At 36.3% G+C, this 18,484-nt stretch overlaps 1 protein-coding gene across 2 annotated transcripts in view; it reads right to left on the bottom strand.

Moving 5' to 3' along the window:
• The window catches only part of MSH4 (mutS homolog 4), an 87,619-nt gene that overhangs the window by 13,638 nt on the left and 55,497 nt on the right, over positions 1 to 18,484 (bottom strand). For both annotated transcript variants that reach the window (XM_059924592.1, XM_059924582.1), the window contains 5 exons: positions 18,336 to 18,472; positions 17,226 to 17,329; positions 15,838 to 15,962; positions 14,394 to 14,594; positions 3,981 to 4,099 (listed from right to left, as the gene is read on the bottom strand). In XM_059924592.1, coding sequence (XP_059780575.1) covers positions 3,981 to 4,099; positions 14,394 to 14,594; positions 15,838 to 15,962; positions 17,226 to 17,329; positions 18,336 to 18,472 — 686 coding nt within the window. The remainder of the gene's footprint in view (positions 1 to 3,980; positions 4,100 to 14,393; positions 14,595 to 15,837; positions 15,963 to 17,225; positions 17,330 to 18,335; positions 18,473 to 18,484) is intronic.

Raw genomic sequence — 18,484 nt, 5'->3', positions numbered from 1 at the left:
AAACCAAATTAACAGGATATATTTGTGTGTGTGTGTACGTGGGTGTGTGTCTGTGTCTCTGTCTGCCTGTAGAGAGAAAGAGAAAGATTTATTATAAGGAATTGGCTCACATGATTATGGAGACTGACAAGTCCCCAAATCTGCAATCATCAAGCTGCAGACCCAGGAAAGCTAATGATGTAGTTTCCACTCCAAGTCTAAAGGCCTGAGAACCAGGAGGGTCAACGGTGTAGTTCTAGTCTAAATGTTAGCATACTCAAGACCCAGAAAGAGCTGATGTTTCAGTTCCAGACTAAAGGCAGGAAAGAACCGATGTTCAAGACTGAAGGTAGTCAGGCAGGAGTTTCCTCCTACTCCAAGGGGTCAATCTTTTCGTTCTATTCAGGTCTTCAACTGGGCCCCACTCAAAAGTGACTGGCTAAGGCTCACCCACATTAGAAAGGGAAATCTGCTTTACTCATTCTACCAATTCAAATTCTAATCTCATTCAGAAACACCCTCACAGATACACCCAGAAAATGTTTGACCAAATGTCTGGGTACTCCATAGACTAGTCAAGCTGACATATAAAATTAAGCATCACTATTAATAATTAGCTTTTAATCCCATTAAGTAATATATGCATCTTATTTATATGAGAAATTCTTATCGACTGAAATAGATTCAGAATTACAAAGACTAATGTTACCTAGTAACATTAGTTCTGATTCATCACATACCCTTCTTTAAGTATAAAATAAGATTTTTCTTAAAAAAGAACAAAAAAAGAAAAAAACATGAAAAATAAAAATACAAAAAAAAAGAAAAAAGAAAAAAACAAAAAAAGATTTTTTCCCATTCTATATATAATAAATCACTATGGACTCTAAGGTATAGAACCTCATCTTAGGGATATTTTAAGGTACTTTAAATATAGAAAAATATTTTTATTTAAGTTTTTTCATACCAGTGTATATTTTGAGTGATTATCTAAAAAGATATTTTACAAGTTACCTTAATAGTAGAGCAAAAATCATAGTTTGTTTAACAGAGTTGATTTATGAAAAAACATTTCCTTTAAAGAAATGAAATCTCAGGTAAGCAAATTTTCCATAAAGTGATTTCAGATACATAGTTTACTTCATGTTGTGACATCACAGTCAATGTTATTACACATAGAGTCAATTATTGAAATGTTTTCATGTTTTGCTATTTAATTTGATTAAATTAAAGCCAAGTGACTAGTTTTGACATTATTTTTATTTCTTGATTTCCTCCTTTCCTTTTGTACATCATGACTATCATATTAACTGTTCTTGCTTCCATCAGAAATGAAGAAAATATAAATGCTATGGTATGTTTTTGTTAACTAAAATTGTTTAATGAGCTATTTTGTAGGTGCCTGTAAAATCCAATTGTGATGAATTTATAAAGGATACATCAAAAAAGGACTCAACACATTATTTACAATAGCCAAGGTATGGAAGCAACCTAAGTGTTCATCAACAGATATATGGAGGGCTTCCCTGGTGGCGCAGTGGTTAAGAATCCACCTGCCAATGCAGGAGACACGGGTTCAAGCCCTGGTCTGAGAAGATCCCACATGCCGTGGAGCAACTAAGCTCGTGCACCACAACTACTAAGCCTGCACGCTAGAGCCTGGGGGCCACAACTACTGAAGCCCGTGCACCTAGAGCCTGTGCTCCCAACAAGAGAAGCCACCGCAATGAGAAGCCCATGCACCGCAACCAAGAGTAGCCCCCGCTCACTGCAAGCAGAGAAAAGCCCACGTGCAGCAACAAAGACCCAACGCAGCCAAAAACAAAATAAATAAAATAAATAAATTTATAAAAACAGATATATGGATAAAGAACATGTGGTATATATATATATATATACATATATATATATCACACACAGTGGAATACCACTCAGCCATTAATAAGAATGAAAATTTTTTTAATTGAAGTATAGTTGATTTACAATGTTTCAGATGTACAGCAAAAGAATATATATATATTCTTTTTCAGATTCTTTTCCATTATAGGTTATTGCAAGATATTAAATATAGTTCCCCACGCTACAGTAGGTCCTTGTTGTTTATCTATTTTGTATACAGTAGTATCTGTTAATCCCTAGTTTACCCCGCCCCACTTTTCCTTGGTAACCTTAAGTTTGTTTTCCATGTCTGAAAAAAGAATGAAATTTTGCTATGTGTAGCAACATGGATGGACTTGGAGGGCATTATGCTAAGTGAAATAAGTCAGACAGAGAAAGACAAATACTGTATGGTATCACTTATATGTAGAATCTAAAACTACAACACAAAGTGAATAAAACAAAAAGAAACAGACTCACAGATATAGAGACCAAACTAGTGGCTACCAGTGGGGAGAGGGAAGGAGGCAGAGGCAATATATGGGTAGGGGAAAAAAAAAAGGGTTATTATGGGATTATATGAAATTATCTGGGTGAAACTTTTGAAAATTGTAAGGTACTGTACAATTTTAAAAATCTTTCATTCAATAAAAGAAATTTTTAAAAAGAGCCCAAAATTAATGTACTTAAAATAAATAGAGAAGAATACCTTTAAGCTCAGCAGATATTCACAAACAGCGTAACAAATGCCAATACCTTCTTCTGTATTAGTACCTCTGCCAAGTTCATCAATTAATATGAGTGATTTGTCATTAGCATTATGTAGAATATATGCTATCTGAAAATATAATTTCAGTATTACTCATTGTGACCAAACAGCTGTCACTATTATAGGAAAAAATGAGGAAAAATCCAGTCTCATTATTAGTTCATTTGAAATACATTTTTACAGAGAAATCCTGCTGAGCAGAAACTAACACATTGCTTTTCTTTTTAAAAATCTCATTACTAGTAATTCCAATAGAATAAATGTATTAACGGAATACATTTTTGGAGTGTACGTAAACAGTCATATGCATATGTGTATGAGACAACAGGGTAAATAAACATTATCTAAAATATTGATGTTTCAGATACAGTGAAATAAACCAATGAATTAAATGTTTAAATAAAGCACAAAGATGGTCATTTTCTTCTCTACAAATGATTAATCAATTGTTGTCATAAAATGCTCGGAACTATCTCTCAAATTTATTTTAACATCTCTATAGCCAGTAAAAATGAAAAGAAAAATTTAGGGAAAAGCATCCAAGTCCATTGATTACCAATTAAAGAAACTTAAACCCATGCCCAATAAAGATGTATATCATGACACGATAGTAACCTTCATGGCCATTTTACCTTTCCATAGGACTAAGCTTCTTGAGAGCTAGGACCACTTAAAAATATACCTCAAGCACTTAGTCTATTGCTATATTCTCCCATAGATATTCAACACATACTAAATAATTAAATAAATGTCATATATTGTGGGCAAATAACTTTATTCTCCCACTATCTAAAGAAAAAAAGTTATCTGTATAGTGATCCAATAACTCCTACCTACTAAAGATAGCCCAAGAGCTATACTGAATTCTTTTAGCCCTTCAAGCTTACTTGACATTTGCTCAGATCAAAAATAGGTGATGATACGTACTTTGTTAGAGGAAGTGAAAATTCTACAAGAGCACAGAAGAGGATGATTTTTAAAAGCCTTTTAACACAGTGATCCTTTATTTTAAAATCAAGCCTATCAGGAACAATAGATACTATGCAAAATGTTCCTGAATAGGTCATTGTTTTCTGAAGTCTTTTATATATTCCACACAAAAACATGAATGTGCATTTTTATCATTCAATAATACTAGCTTTTTCTTTAAAGCTGTATTTTTCATTAAAACATTTGCTTCCATTTCCACATAAGACAGAAATTAGGAAGCTGTCTTTGACTGCCCTCTGGCTCTTGTAGAGGAGTATAAACACATCTGCATGCTTTAGTATAAGAATATTTTCTTATGTTATAATCGACCAGTAATAGGAGAATTCAATATGCTTTTAACAGAAGAAAAGTTGAGCTTGGGTACCTCTTTCATTTCCTTCATAAATGTTGATGAATTTGTTTCAATATCATCATCAGTACTTATTCTTGTAAAAATCTGTTCAGCAATTCTAAAGGAAGCATATTCTGCTGGAACATATGATCCTATAAAATATAAGGTCAAAGTAAACTGCGATGTTTTTATAAAACGTAAGTACTACTAATATTTTGCACTTTCCACCAACTCAGATTATTTACTAGCCTGTCTAAGAATTAATGTGGTGGAAAGATCACTTGGTATGGAAGTAGAAGATGTGGCCCCAGCACTGTCATTTACTGTACAACCTTGGACAGCACTTAATTCTTCCAGCTTCATCTTCCTCACATAAAAAATGGAAATACTTACCCTACCTATTGTACAAAGTTATTTGGAAGTTGAAAATAGATAATATATATTCAAGTACATTAGAAAGATTTGTTATAAACTCGATAAAAATTTTAAATAATATATTTAGATGGTAAAGAATACTCAAAATATGAAAATCTGAAGGAAATGGTTATGAAGCTCAAGTTGATAAAATTATAGAAAGATATATTAGGAAATATCTGTTATTAGAAGAGTACAGAAATACCCACAATTAGAATGAATGCAAAACATTTAATTTTTTTAATAAGGTAAATTTTCATCCACAAGACTGTTTCTGTCTGAGAAATTATCAGGCTAACTAATCTAAAATATTCATCTTTTGAAAACAAATCAATCTGATTAATGTACCTAACTCTATACAAAAGGCATTCTAAAACCATAGGAAGATAAAAATATACAAATAGTTGAATGGGAAAAGTATGAAGTATACAGAACTCTGTACAGACAAAATGGTGAAATAATGGGAGCGAAGAAACAAAGCCAGATTAGTCCAGGATTTAAAACAAAGGCAGGGCTTCCCTGGTGGCGCAGTGGTTGAGAATCTGCCTGCCAATGCAGGGGACGCGGGTTCGAGCCCTGGTCTGGGAAGATCCCACATGCCGCGGAGCAACTGGGCCCGTGAGCCACAATTACTGAGCCTGCGCGTCTGGAGCCTGTGCTCCGCAACAAGAGAAACTGCGATAATGAGAGGCCCGCGCACCACGGTGAAGAGTGGCCCCCACTTGCCACAACTAGAGAAAGCCCTCACACAGAAACGAGGACCCAACACAGCCAGAAATAAATAAATAAATAAATAATTAAAAAAATATTAAAACAAACAAACAAACAAAAAAACAAAGGCAAAGGTGAAGAATAGGATCTACCTCTGAATAATAAGGACTAACAGGAAGAGAAAGCAAAAGTCAGGATAATACTAATAAAAATAAAAGTAATAATAATAACAGTAGCAATTATAATGATCGCACGTCAGAAAGCAGATATCTTAAATACAGCTTTCTCATAGGACTGCCAAAAGGATTAAATGGGAAAATAAATACGAAAGTACCAAGTATAGAATATAGCGTATATGGTATATGTTAATATTTTCCCTTCTCTCTTATCTCCACCAAAAAGGCTCTCAACTTATCATCATATCCAAGAAACCTACTGGCTGGTATTTTGCTTCTAATCTGGCTCTCCTCTAACCGTACATTAACCAGAGTGAGCTATCTAAAACTCAAATCCAATTATGCCATTCTCCTGCTTAAATTTCAATAGCTCCCTATAGATTTCTGGATAAAGTTCTATCTCCTCCATTAAGTACCTAAGGCCCTTCACAATCTGACTCCTGCCCATCTCTCCAGCTTTAAGCCTGCCATTTCTCACAGCCACTCTTTGTTCTACAAAGCAAAAGAACCACTAAGCCTCTGGATTCCTTGTGGTTCCTTGGGAACATCATACTGTTTTTTGCTTCTGTGCTTTGGAACATTCTCTTACCTCTATCTGGAAAGTCTCCTTCTTTCTCATACTCTCCCCTTAAGTCCATAACATCTTATATATATTATCTCGCTTAATCTTTACAACAGTTCTTAGACGTAGGTACTATTATAATTTTTATTTACAGATAGAAAAACTAAGGAGGTTAAATAATTTGCCTAAGATCATACAGCCAGTAACTAGACAAGCTAGGTCTAGCTCCAAAGCCTATATTCTTAACTTCGGTGCCTTTCAAGTCCTAGTGTTTCCTTTATGATCAGATCATATATTATATATACTTTTAGGTATTTCAGAGGCTGAAGATGGACAGTGACAAGAGAAGTAGAGTAATAGTAATTTTCTTCAAATATTTGAGAGGCTATTCTCAGGAGATACTAGATGATTCTGAAATGCACAGAAGATAAGAATTAGGACTAATGAGTAGAAGTTATAGGAAGTCAAATTTCAATTCAGTATAATGAATGTTTTAAAAATTACAGCTATCCAACAATTAGATAGCCTGTTTTTTTAAAGGACAGAACTCCTTATAACAATTCAAACAGAAGTAAGATTATCATGTAACATATGAATCAGTATTCTTATAAGGGGAGGAAAGTTATCTAAGATGGCCTTTTAAACTATAAACTCAATAAAATATTTACTCTTTATTCATTCATTCGTTCATCTCTAATTTTCTTTCCCAGTAGTAAGGGTAAATTTGCACTGTATGATCAATATTGCTATTGCTGTATTTCTCTTACAATCCATTACACTAGACCAAGGTTTTTCAACCACATCTTGGGCTGGATAAATCTTTCTTGTGTATGTGTGTGGACTGGGGTGGGGGTGTGGGGTGGATGAAATGGAGAAGGTGGCTGTCCTGTGAATTGCAGGATATTTAGCAGCATCTCTGGATTTTATACTCCCCTCAGTTGTTACAATTAAAAATGTCTCCAGACATTGCCAAATTCCAGGGGGTGAGGGGAACCAAAATCATCCCCGGTTGAGAACCACTTCATTAGGACCAATCATCTCATCTCTGATTCATATAGTCCTCAAGGAACCCAGTTTTCAGAGATAAGTGGTGAGTATGCCTCTATGACAAGAAATATGTAACAATGTTGGGCCAGTGACAGCCATTTACATGTGTGTGTATACACACATGTGTGTAATATATCAGTTGCTGTGGCCAAGTTATTGGTACCCCTTAAATTAAGTAAGGGAAATGTTTCTGTGCCTAATGTTATAATTTTGGGAAAATCTTACATGGGTTATTAGAAGCAGCAGTTTATTCTACTTATTTCACTTTTCCTCCCAACAAACTTTTTGAATCTCAGATAATTATATGATTCAGTTTAGCAGTAGTTGATACAACATTAATAGCTATTGTAAGGAAATTTTTCTTTTGTTATATCCCACAAAATTTTCAGTACAATGTAATCCAAATTAGATGGAGCTTAATAAATACCAAATAGTAAAACTTACGGTATATATATATATATATATATATTAGACACTATTATACTTTTAGGTAAGAAAATCTACTCCAAACTATTCTTGGGTTAATCAAGCACCTAGATCTAAAATACTGGGCACAGGCGGAGTCAAGATGGTGGACTAGGAGGATGCAGAATTCGTGTCTCCGCACAACTAGGGCACCTACCAGGCACCAGTGGGGGACCACGGACACCTAAGGGGATGGGAGGAACCCCCAGCGACCAGGTAGGACGTGGGGCGTGTAGGGAGTGAAGGGGGAGGAGAAGTGGAGGTGGGATGGGACTGGCGCCCCTGAGGGGCGGCTGGGGGAGGGGAAGGGATCCCACACCTGAAGCGGGAAATTGGGGGACCACTGGGAGGGCAGAGGATCAAAAGGGAGCGTGGCCAGGTTTCCCCTGCCCACTTGGGCCCCCAGGAACCTGCTGAGATCCAAGGCCTGATCCTCTGCCCACCTAGGCCCCCTCCAGCCTGGCGGGTCCTGAGGGAGTGGGAGGGAGGGAAGGGGGAGCAAAAGTAAAGGCCGGACCTCCAAGACTGGCACCCCTGAGGGGTGGCTGGGGGAGGAGAGGAATTCCTACACCCAGTGGGACCCACCCACGGTTAGGGGTCCAGCAGGGACAGGGGAAACTCTGGGGGAGACGGTGGGGGGGGCATGCAGTGGAGGAAGGGAAAGTGGCCAGTGCTTTCCCTGTCCACTTAGGCACCGGGGAGCCTGTTGGGCTCCCAGGCCTAATCCTCTGCCCTCGGAGGCTCCCTCCTGACGTGCAGAGCCCAAGCCCCGCCCCTACACTCCCACCCAGGGCCCTACCTCTACACTCGGAGACCCCCTCCAATGCACTGGGCCTAAACCCCACCCACACACCCTCACTCAAGGTCCTACCTCCAAAGGAACCCCACACTCCAGAGGCCTTCCCTTCCACCTGCTGCCTCTCCCCTTCTGCACAGGTCCTAAGCAGAGGCTCCGCCTCACGCTTGAATGTCACCCTACCTAGGCCCCACCGCCAAGGCCTTTTCTGGCTGCATGGGTCCTGAGCCTAGGCCCTGGCCCATGCTCAAACGTCACCCTCCCACCCGCCTAGGTGCTGCCCTGCCCTAAACCCCACCCCTTCCTAAGATCTACCCCCCCAAACTCCACCCACAAAGCCAAGACTTTTTTTTTTTCCCCTCTTTTAGACTGGGGTTCTGTTTTACCTTGTTGATTCATTGTTGTTGATTCATTTATATTTTTATTTTTCCTAATAAATATTTTATTTTTCTAATTTTCTTTTATTCTTTATACTTTGTTATTGTTCTTTCCTTTTGGCTTGTTCCCCACCGCGGCCCTCCGTTTTTTTTTTTTTTTTTTTCTGCTGTCGTTTTATTTTACTTTGTTGCAGTTGTTTCAATTATATTTTTATTTTTCCTAATATATTTTTTATCTTTCTAACTTTATTTTGTTTATTATTCTTTGATATTGTACTGCTCCTTTTTTTTTTGTTTTTCTGCGCCATGCAGCTTGCGGAATCTTGGTTCCCAGGCTGGAGGTCAGGCCCGAGCTCCTGTGGTGGGAGCTCCAAGTCCAAATCACTGGACTAACAGAGAACCTCAGACCCCAGGGAATATCAATTGGAGTGAGGCCTCCTGTAGGTCCTCATCTCAGCACCAAGACCCAGCTCTATCCAACTGCCTGCAAAATCCAGTGCTGGATGCCTCAGGCCAAAAAACCAGTAAGACAGGAATACAGCACAACTCATCAAAAAAAAAATAATGAAATGACAAAAAAGTGTGTTACAGACGAAGGAGCAAAGTAAAAACCTAAAAGACCAAATAAATGAAGCCGAAATACGCAAACTACCTGAAAAAGAATCCAGAGTAATGATGGTAAAGATGATCCAAACTCTCGGAAACAGAATGGAGAAAATACAAGAACATTTAAAAAGGATCTGGAAGAACTAAAGAGCAAACAAACAGTGACGAAAAACACAATAACTGAAATTAAAAACACTCTAGAAGGAATCAATAGCAGAATAACTGAGGCAGAAGTACAGATAGGTGAGCTAGAAGATAAAACGGTGGAAATAATTGCCAGGGAGCAGAATAAAGAAAAAGAATGAGAAGAATTCAGGACAGGCTCAGAGGCCTCTGGGACAACATTAAACATGGGAACATTCAAATTACAGGGGTCCCAGAAGAAGAAGACAAAAAGAAAGGGTCTGAGAAAATATCTGAAGAGATTACAGTCGACAATTTCCTTAACATGGGAAAGGAAATAGCCACCCAAGTCCAGGAAGTGCAGAGAGTCCCATACAGGATAAACCCAAAGAGAAACACGCCAAGACACATATTAATCAAACTATCAAAAATTAAATATAAAGAAAAAAATATTAAAAGCAGCAAGGGAAAAGCAACAAATAATATACAAGGGATTCCCCATCAGGTTAACAGCTGATCTTTCAGCAGAAACTCTGCAAGCCAGAAGGGAATGGCAGGATGTATTTAAAGTGATGAAAGGGAAAAACCTACAACCAAGATTTCTCTACCCAGCAAGGATCTCATTCAGATTCAAAGGAGAAATTAAAACCTTTACAGACAAGGGATTTCCTTGGTGGTGCAATGGCTAAGAATCCGCCTGCCAATGCAGGGGACATGGGTTTGAGCCCTGGTCTGGGAAGATCCCACATGTCGTGGATCAACTAAGCCAGTGTGCTACAACTACTGAGCCTGAACTCTAGAGCCCATGAGCCACAACCACTGAACCCACGTGCCACAACTACTGAAGCCCACGTGCCTAGAGCTTGTGCTTCACAACAGGAGAAGCCGCCACAATAAGAAGCCACGCACCACAATGAAGAGTAGCCCCCGCTCACTATAACTAGAGAAAGCCTATGTGCAGCAATGAAGATCCAACACAGCCAAAAAAAAAAAAAAATCTTTAAAAAAAAAACCTCTATAGACAAGCAAAAGATAAGAGAATTCAGCACCACCAAACCAGCTTTACAACAAATGCTAAAGGAACTTCTCTTGGCAGGAAACACAAGAGAAGGAAAAGACCTACAAAAACAAAGCCAAAACAATTAAGAAAATGGTAATAGGAACATACATATCAATAATTACCTTAAATGTAAATGGATTAAATGCTCCAACCAAAAGATACAGATTGGCTGAATGGATACAAAAACAAGACCTGTATATATGTTCTCTACAAGAGACCCACTTCAGATCTAGGGACACATACAGACTGAAAGTGAGGGGATGGGAAAAAGATATTCCATGCAAATGGAAAACAAAAGAAAGCTGGAGTAGCAATTCTCATATCAGAAAAATAGACTTTAAAATAAAGACTATTACAAGAGACAAAGAAAGACACTACATAACGATCAAGGGATCAATCCAAGAAGGATATATAACAACTGTAGATATTAACCCACCCAACATAGGAGCACCTCAATACATAAGGCAAATGCTAACAGCTATAAAAGGGGAAATCAACAGTAACACAATAATAGTAGGTGACTTTAACACCCCACTTACACCAATCAACAGATCATCCAAACAGAAAATAAATAAGGAAACACAAGCTTTAAATGACACATTAAACAAGATGGACTTAACTGATATTTATAGGACATTCCATCCGAAATCAATAGAATACACTTTCTTCTCAAGTGCTCATGGAACATTCTCCAGGATAGACCATATCTTGGGTCACAAATCAAGCCTTGGTAAATTTAAGAAAATTGAAATCATATCAAGCATCTTTTCTGACCACAACACTATGAGACTAGATACCAATTATGGGGAAAAAATTTAAAAAAATACAAACACATGGAGGCTAAGCAATACGCTACTAAACAACCAAGAGATCACTGAAGAAATCAAAGAGGAAATCAAAAAATACCTGGAAACAAATGACAATGAAAACACGACGACCCAAAACCTATGGGATGCAGCAAAAGTGGTTCTAAGAGGGAAGTTTACAGCAATACAATCCTACCTCAAGAAACAAGAAAAATCTCAAATAAACAAGCTAAGCTTACACCTAAAGCAATTAGAGAAAGAAGAACAAAAAACCCCCAAAGTTAGCAGAAGGAAAGAAATCATAAAGATCATATCAGAAATAAATGAAAAAGAAATGAAGGAAACAATAGCAAAGATCAATAAAACTAAAAGCTGGTTCTTTGAGAAGATAACAAAAATTGATAAAGCATTAGCCAGACTCATCAGGAAAAAAAGGGAGAAGACAAATAAACAGAATTAGAAATGAAAAAGGAGAAGTAACAACTGAAACTGCAGAAATACAAAGGATCATGAGAGACTACTACAAGCAACTATATGTTAATAAATGGGACAACCTGGAAGAAATGGACAAATTCTTACAAAAGTACAACCTTTCAAGACTGAACCAGAAAGAAATAGAAAACATGAACAGACCAATCACAAGCACTGAAATTGAAACTGTGATTAAAAATCTTCCAACAAACAAAAGCCCAGGACCAGATGGCTTCACAGGAGAATTCTATCAAACATTTAGAGAAGAGCTAACACCTATCCTTCTCAAACTCTCCCAAAATATAGCAGAGGGAGGAACACTCCTAAACTCATTCTATGAGGCCACCATCACCCTGATGAAGATGTCACAAAGAGAGAAAACTACAGGCCAATATCACTGAGGAACACAGATGCAAAAATCCTCAACAAAATACTAGCAAACAGAATCCAACAGCACATTAAAAGGATCATACACCATGATCAAGTGGGGTTTATCCCAGGAATGCAAGGATTCTTCAATATATGCAAATCAATCAATGTGATACACCATATTAAGAAACTGAAGTATAAAAACCATATGATAATCTCAATAGATGCAGGAAAAGCTTTTGACAACATTCAGCACCCATTTACGATAAAAACTCTCCAGAAAGTGGGCATAGAGGGAACCTACCTCAACATAATAAAAGCCATATGACAAACCTACAGCCAACATCATTCTCAATGGTGAAAAACTGAAAGCATTTCCTCTAAGATCAGGAACAAGACAAGGTTGCCCACTCTCACCACTATTATTCAACATAGTTTTGGAAGTTTTAGCCATGGCAGTCAGAGAAGAAAAAAAATGAAATGAATCCAAGTAGGAAAAGAAGAAGTAAAACTGTCACTGTTTACAGATGACACGATACTATACATAGAAAATCCTAAAGATGCCACAAGAAAACTACTAGAGCTAATCAATGAATTTGGGAAACTAGCAGGATACAAAATTAATGCACAGAAATCTCTTGCATTCCTATACACTAACAACAAAAAATCAGAAAGAGAAATCAAGGAACACTCCCATTTACCATTGCAACAAAAACATAAAATACCTAGGAATAAACATACCTAAGGAGGCAAAAGACCTGTATGCAGAAAACTATAAGACACTGATGAAAGAAATCAAAGATGATACAAACAGATGGAAAGATATACCATGTTCTTGGATTGGAAGAATCAATATTGTGAAAGTGACTATATTACCCAAAGCAGCTACAGATTCAATGTAATCCCCATTAAATTACCAATGGTATTTTTCATAGAACTAGAACAAAAAATTTGACAATTTGTATGGAAACACAAAAGACCTCGAATAGCCAAAGCAATCTTGAGAAAGAAAAACGGAACTGGAGGAATCAGGCTCCCTGACTTCAGACTATACTACAAAGCTATAGTAATCAAGACAGTATGGTACTGGCACAAAAACAGAAATATAGATCAATGGAACAGGACAGAAAGCCCAGAGATAAACCCACGCACATATAGTCACCTTATCTTTGACAAAGGAGGCAAGAATATACAATGTAGAAAAGACAGCCTCTTCAATAAGTAGACCTGGGAAAAGTGGACAGCTACATGTAAAAGAATGAAATTAGAACACTCCTTAACACCATACACAAAAATAAACTTCAAATGGATTAAATATTTGCAAACGAAGCAACTGACAAAGGATTAATTTCCAGAATATACAAGCAGCTCATGCAGCTCAATATCAAAAAAATGAACAACCCAATCCAAAATGGGCAGAAGACCTAAACAGACATTTCTCCAAAGAAGATATACAGATTGCCAACAAACACATGAAAGGATGCTCAACATCACTAATCATTAGAGAAATGCAAATCAAAACTACAGTGAGGTATTACCTCACACCGGTCAGAATGGCCATCATCAAAAAATGTACAAACAATAAATGCTGGAGAGGGTGTGGAGAAAAGGGAACCCTCCTACACTGTTGGTGGGCATGTAAATTGATACAGCCACTATGGAGAACAGTAAGGAGCTTCCTTAAAAAACTTAAAATAGAACTACCAAATGACCCAGCAATCCCACTACTGGGCACATACCCTGAGAAAACCATAATTCAAAAAGAGTCATGTACCACAATGTTCATTGCAGCTCTATTTACAATAGCCAGGACATGGAAGCAACCTAAGTGTCCATCCACAGATGAATGGATAAAGAAGATGTGGCACATATATACAATGGAATATTACTCAGCCATAAAAAGAAACAAAATTGAGTTATTTGTAGTGAGGTGGATGGACCTAGAGTCTGTCATGCAGAGTGAAGTAATTCAGAAAGAGAAAAACAAATACCGTATGCTAACACACATATATGGAATCTAAAGGAAAAAAAATGGTTATGATGAACCTGGGGGCAGGACAGGAATAAAGATGCAGACGTAGAGAATGGACTTGAGGACACGGGGAGGGGGAAGGGTAAGCTGGGACAAAGTGAGAGAGTAGCACTGACATATACACACTAACAAATGTAAAATAGATTGCTAGTGGGAAGCAGCTGCATAGCACAGGGAGATCAGCTTGGTGCTTTGTGACCACCCAGAAGGGGGGATTGGGAGGGTGCGAGGGAGATGCAAGAGGGAGTGGATATGGAGATATACGTGTGCATATAGCTGATTCACTTTGTTATACAGCAGAAACTAACACAACATTGTAAAGCAATTATACTCCAATAAAGATGTTAAAAAAAATAAAAATAAAACACTGGGCAAGAAATGCTTTAAATGGGGAGCAGAATTGATAACTATAAAGTAAATCCACAACTTACCAATCTGGGCCATAATCTGACAAAGAGCAATCTGTTTCAAATATGTGGATTTCCCACTCATATTTGGTCCAGTTATGATAAAAAAATTACTCCCTTCTGTAATATAGGTATTGTTGGCAACAGGTTTTTCCACAGATATTTTTTCAAGAATGGGGTGCCATCCATGTTTGATTGCTAAAGTATCAGTAAACTCTGGCCGAACTAAAGAGAAAAATGTTTTTGAAAGATTAATATATTTATACTTAAAGATTCTGTGGTATGTACATACTGTTTATATTTTAGTGATTTTACCTGGCTCAATTTGGAACAATATCATTAAGATATTATTTTATCTCTAATTCTTCTAAATTATAATTGACACAGTCTAATCACATCACAACTTTTATTCATTTCCAGAAAAATCTAAGACTTAGCTCCCTGTCATTGTGCTGGGCTCCAAAAGAGTTCATAACTTTTTCAGATTTGCATAATTAAAACGAATCAACCAGCCTCTGATAACACTTTTAAAATAACAATTAATTTACAAGTGCTCTAAAATTGCACATTTACTTAATCCTTGCCTTAAGCATTATTTCAAATTTGGTTTTACTCTATTTTCAGACCTCATTTGGAAAGCTAAGTATGTCAAATAAAAACATAATTCTATGTCCAAAGTTATAGAAATTTTGTCTAAAAAGAAATCTCAGAGGGTAGAGAAAACAGACACAAAAGATTTTGTTAATTTATAACAAGAAACAATGATCAGGTCTCTATAGATAATTTCTGAGGTGGAGGGTGGGAGGACAAGTAAAAATTAAAATGCAACATGCTTCTAGATGAAACACATGGATAAACTTGAAAGCATTCATTATAAAAGTGAGGCTGATTAGAAAACAATTTTTTACTATTTTTAAATCATTTTTAACATCAAAAATTCACTATTTATAAGTTTTGAGTTTCAGAATGGTCCCTCTCAAAATGGAGCAACATCAAATATCTTAATAGTTAAGAAAACTATTAAAATAGCTGATCTCTAATGTAAGGTTTTAACCCCAAAAGAGACATAAAAGATTGAAAAGTTTTGGCCTATATAATACCAATTGAAAAATTTAACATTTCCATAAGAAATACAGAAATATCAAAGATGAAAAAAAATCTTTGTAAAATACCTTTTCCCATCATACAGTCTTTCTTATTTGGGGAAACTTTAAAGTTTCTTGCAGTTTTTTTTTTTCTTTCTGATTTCTCAATTTCTCAGTAAATACTTTTCTGACTTTTAAACGAAAATTTAAGGATATTTTCACTTCCTCTATCTTGAGTCTTAGTCTAGGACCATAAGCAAGACACTGTATTTCAGGTAACAAAAAAAAAAAAATGTAAACCATTCATAATTGTTATATAAAATTGCTTGAATGGAATACAAATTTCAGTACGCAACATATTTATCCCAAAGAAAATAACTTACCATAGTCAGAAAGAGTGCAGGCATGAGCAAATGACAGTAGCATATCCAGCATTGACACAGTGTCAGACAGTTTATGTAAGCAATGAATATGTTCATAAATCTCACTAAGCAGTTTGCACACTATCCTGAAAACACATGTTTGGTAAGACAAGTAGTGCCTTTTACAGAGGGACATACAATGCAATTGTAAAACAATATTAAATTCATTGTCTGAGGTAAAATAACATTCACATTTGAGTTGTACACTACAGGTAAAGTCTATTGTTCTATTGCCTCATTTTAGAGATGAGGAAATTGAAGCTTATACTCAAGGTCACAGTTACTGAGTAGCAAAGAATCCATCTTCTAGTGTGTTAACACCAAGTTTTTAAAATAACTGCTTTTATTAAATATTAATAAAATAAATTTTTATTAATAGAAATACTTTATATAGGTCAAAGCAAGCCCTCACTATACTTCAACAGATCCCATCTGCTAATAATTTTGTTCTTGCAATGTTAAATTCAACACAAAAGCTATTATGTATTTTCTCTCACCCATTCTCTCTCGCCCTCTCTCTCTCTTCTCACACACACACACACACACACACACACACACACACACACACATCCTAACAACATAATTATTTAAGCTTTTATGTGGCAGTTATCATATTGTGACATAATATAAAAGTTTTTCCCTTACATGGAGAAATATGTTCCCCAGCTTACTATATCTTATAATCTTTTTGGTTTATGCTCTGAAATTGTTTTGAAAGCCCAACATTTATCTTTATCATCTCAGCTTACCAACATCCTAGTTCTTATTTCTAGACACATTGCTACCGTTTCATGAACAGCAAAAGACTGGCATTATTGTGATATTGTTATGTCAGTACTAAGGCATGAAAATTTGAGGGCTTACATACTAAAGAAAAAGAATAAACCTAATGAAACTTATCTGGGCCCAAGATAAGCCCAGATGTGCCAAGTTCTACATCATGGTGGAATATATACTACAAAAGTATCAGTGGTACTACAGGTATTTCAAGCTCATGTCATTATGACATTTCTTAAAACTTTATAAAAAGAATGAATGAAGTACTGCTGAAATGTAGAAATTTGGTTGGGTATCAAACTTTTTCTATAACACAGTATAATGCGTTTGTTTGGTCTGGTTTCGTTTGGTTTTGTAATTAAGATTTGCCCTGAATGTTCTGTGAGGCTCAGTGATCCCAGTCACAATGACAGACTTTAAAGTTTTAAATGGTTTTCCAGAAAATGGTCTTTCCTTGCTAACATTTGTAACTACAATTTTCCACAACCAGACAAAAAGTCAATTAATGAAACTTATAGTACCTCAAATTAAACCAATTTAATTCAGTATTCAAAAATTTCAAGTGCTCTTACATGTAAGTCATGTGATAGATTTCTCTCAAAGACTCTTGGCATCTTTCATTCATTTTAATTAAATCTGCTGATGTAAAGCTGTAAGAATTTTTCACTTTAGAAATCTGCTAGGAGATTAAAAAACAAAGGTCAAGATACATATATACTCTTATGAAATAAAACATACAGATTTAAAACAATGTAAGTATAGGTACTTAGGTTAATCACTTTAATTTTTCAGGTAATAATCTCACAAAAAAAGTCCCAAATAATGTTTGTGAAAGAGAAAAGGAAAATCACTTCTAAAGTTAAAGCAGAATTTTTTAACCTGGTCCATCTGACATGACTATTTTTACAGGTCTTAAAGGAGCCATGTAGAAATGTTAAAACACTACATCTTATTACCAAGTAATAATATGCATGGTAGATAGTAATCCTCACTCCCTCTCTGATCCCTCCCTGTCTTAGCCCTTGACCCATATCCAAACCTCACTCAATCTCTAACCCATTACTAACTCTCAGCCCATTCTTTACTTCATCCATCCCTCATTACTTGGTAATACAATACATATTTTAAAGACCCGAAAGTTGAATGGTTTGTTTTTGTCAAAAGGTACTCCCTGGGGGCAGAGAAAACAAAGATTAGAGTGGGTTAGACTTTCCCAAACTGGTATATTGTGGAGGAGTTAACATGTATATAGAAAAAAATATCACCCTGGCCCAAAGGTTTGGCAATACTGGATTTTAAAAAATCAAGCAAATTTCTCTACTTTAGGACTTTTATTAAACCTTTAATAGGCAGATGTGCATTGAGAAGAGATAGTACAGTACTTTCCAAACTTCTTTGATCAAAACTTCCTTTTGGACTTTCTTTCTTCATTTTCCTTTTTTTACCCATACCAAGCTCCCAGAACTGTGGGAAACACTGTGTTTGGTATTTCTCTAAAAAAAAATCTTCTCATTCGCTTTTCGATTAGTAAAGCTATTAGGTGGGTGGGTAGGAGTAAGAGAAGCAATACACAAAACATTCAGAAATTCGTCATGTAATACTCAAGAAGTGCCTGAAAATATGTAAATGCAATTCTGTAAAATCAGAAACAATAATTTCCTAACCAAAACTCTAGAATGAACCTTAATAAACTCTGAAGGAAGCTGATCATTGGGTAGGGTTGTACAATCTGTAGTCATCTGAATGAAAAATCCTCGAACGGAGCTAAAACTTGTCCTTAAAGGAAGACTATATTTTTCTGCAAGCTGCGATATCATTCCTAGTGACCAGA

The sequence above is a fragment of the Balaenoptera ricei genome, chromosome 1 (assembly GCF_028023285.1).
Source record: "Balaenoptera ricei isolate mBalRic1 chromosome 1, mBalRic1.hap2, whole genome shotgun sequence".
Taxonomy (NCBI): domain Eukaryota; kingdom Metazoa; phylum Chordata; class Mammalia; order Artiodactyla; family Balaenopteridae; genus Balaenoptera; species Balaenoptera ricei.
This window is presented reverse-complemented; position numbering and strand designations above follow the sequence as displayed.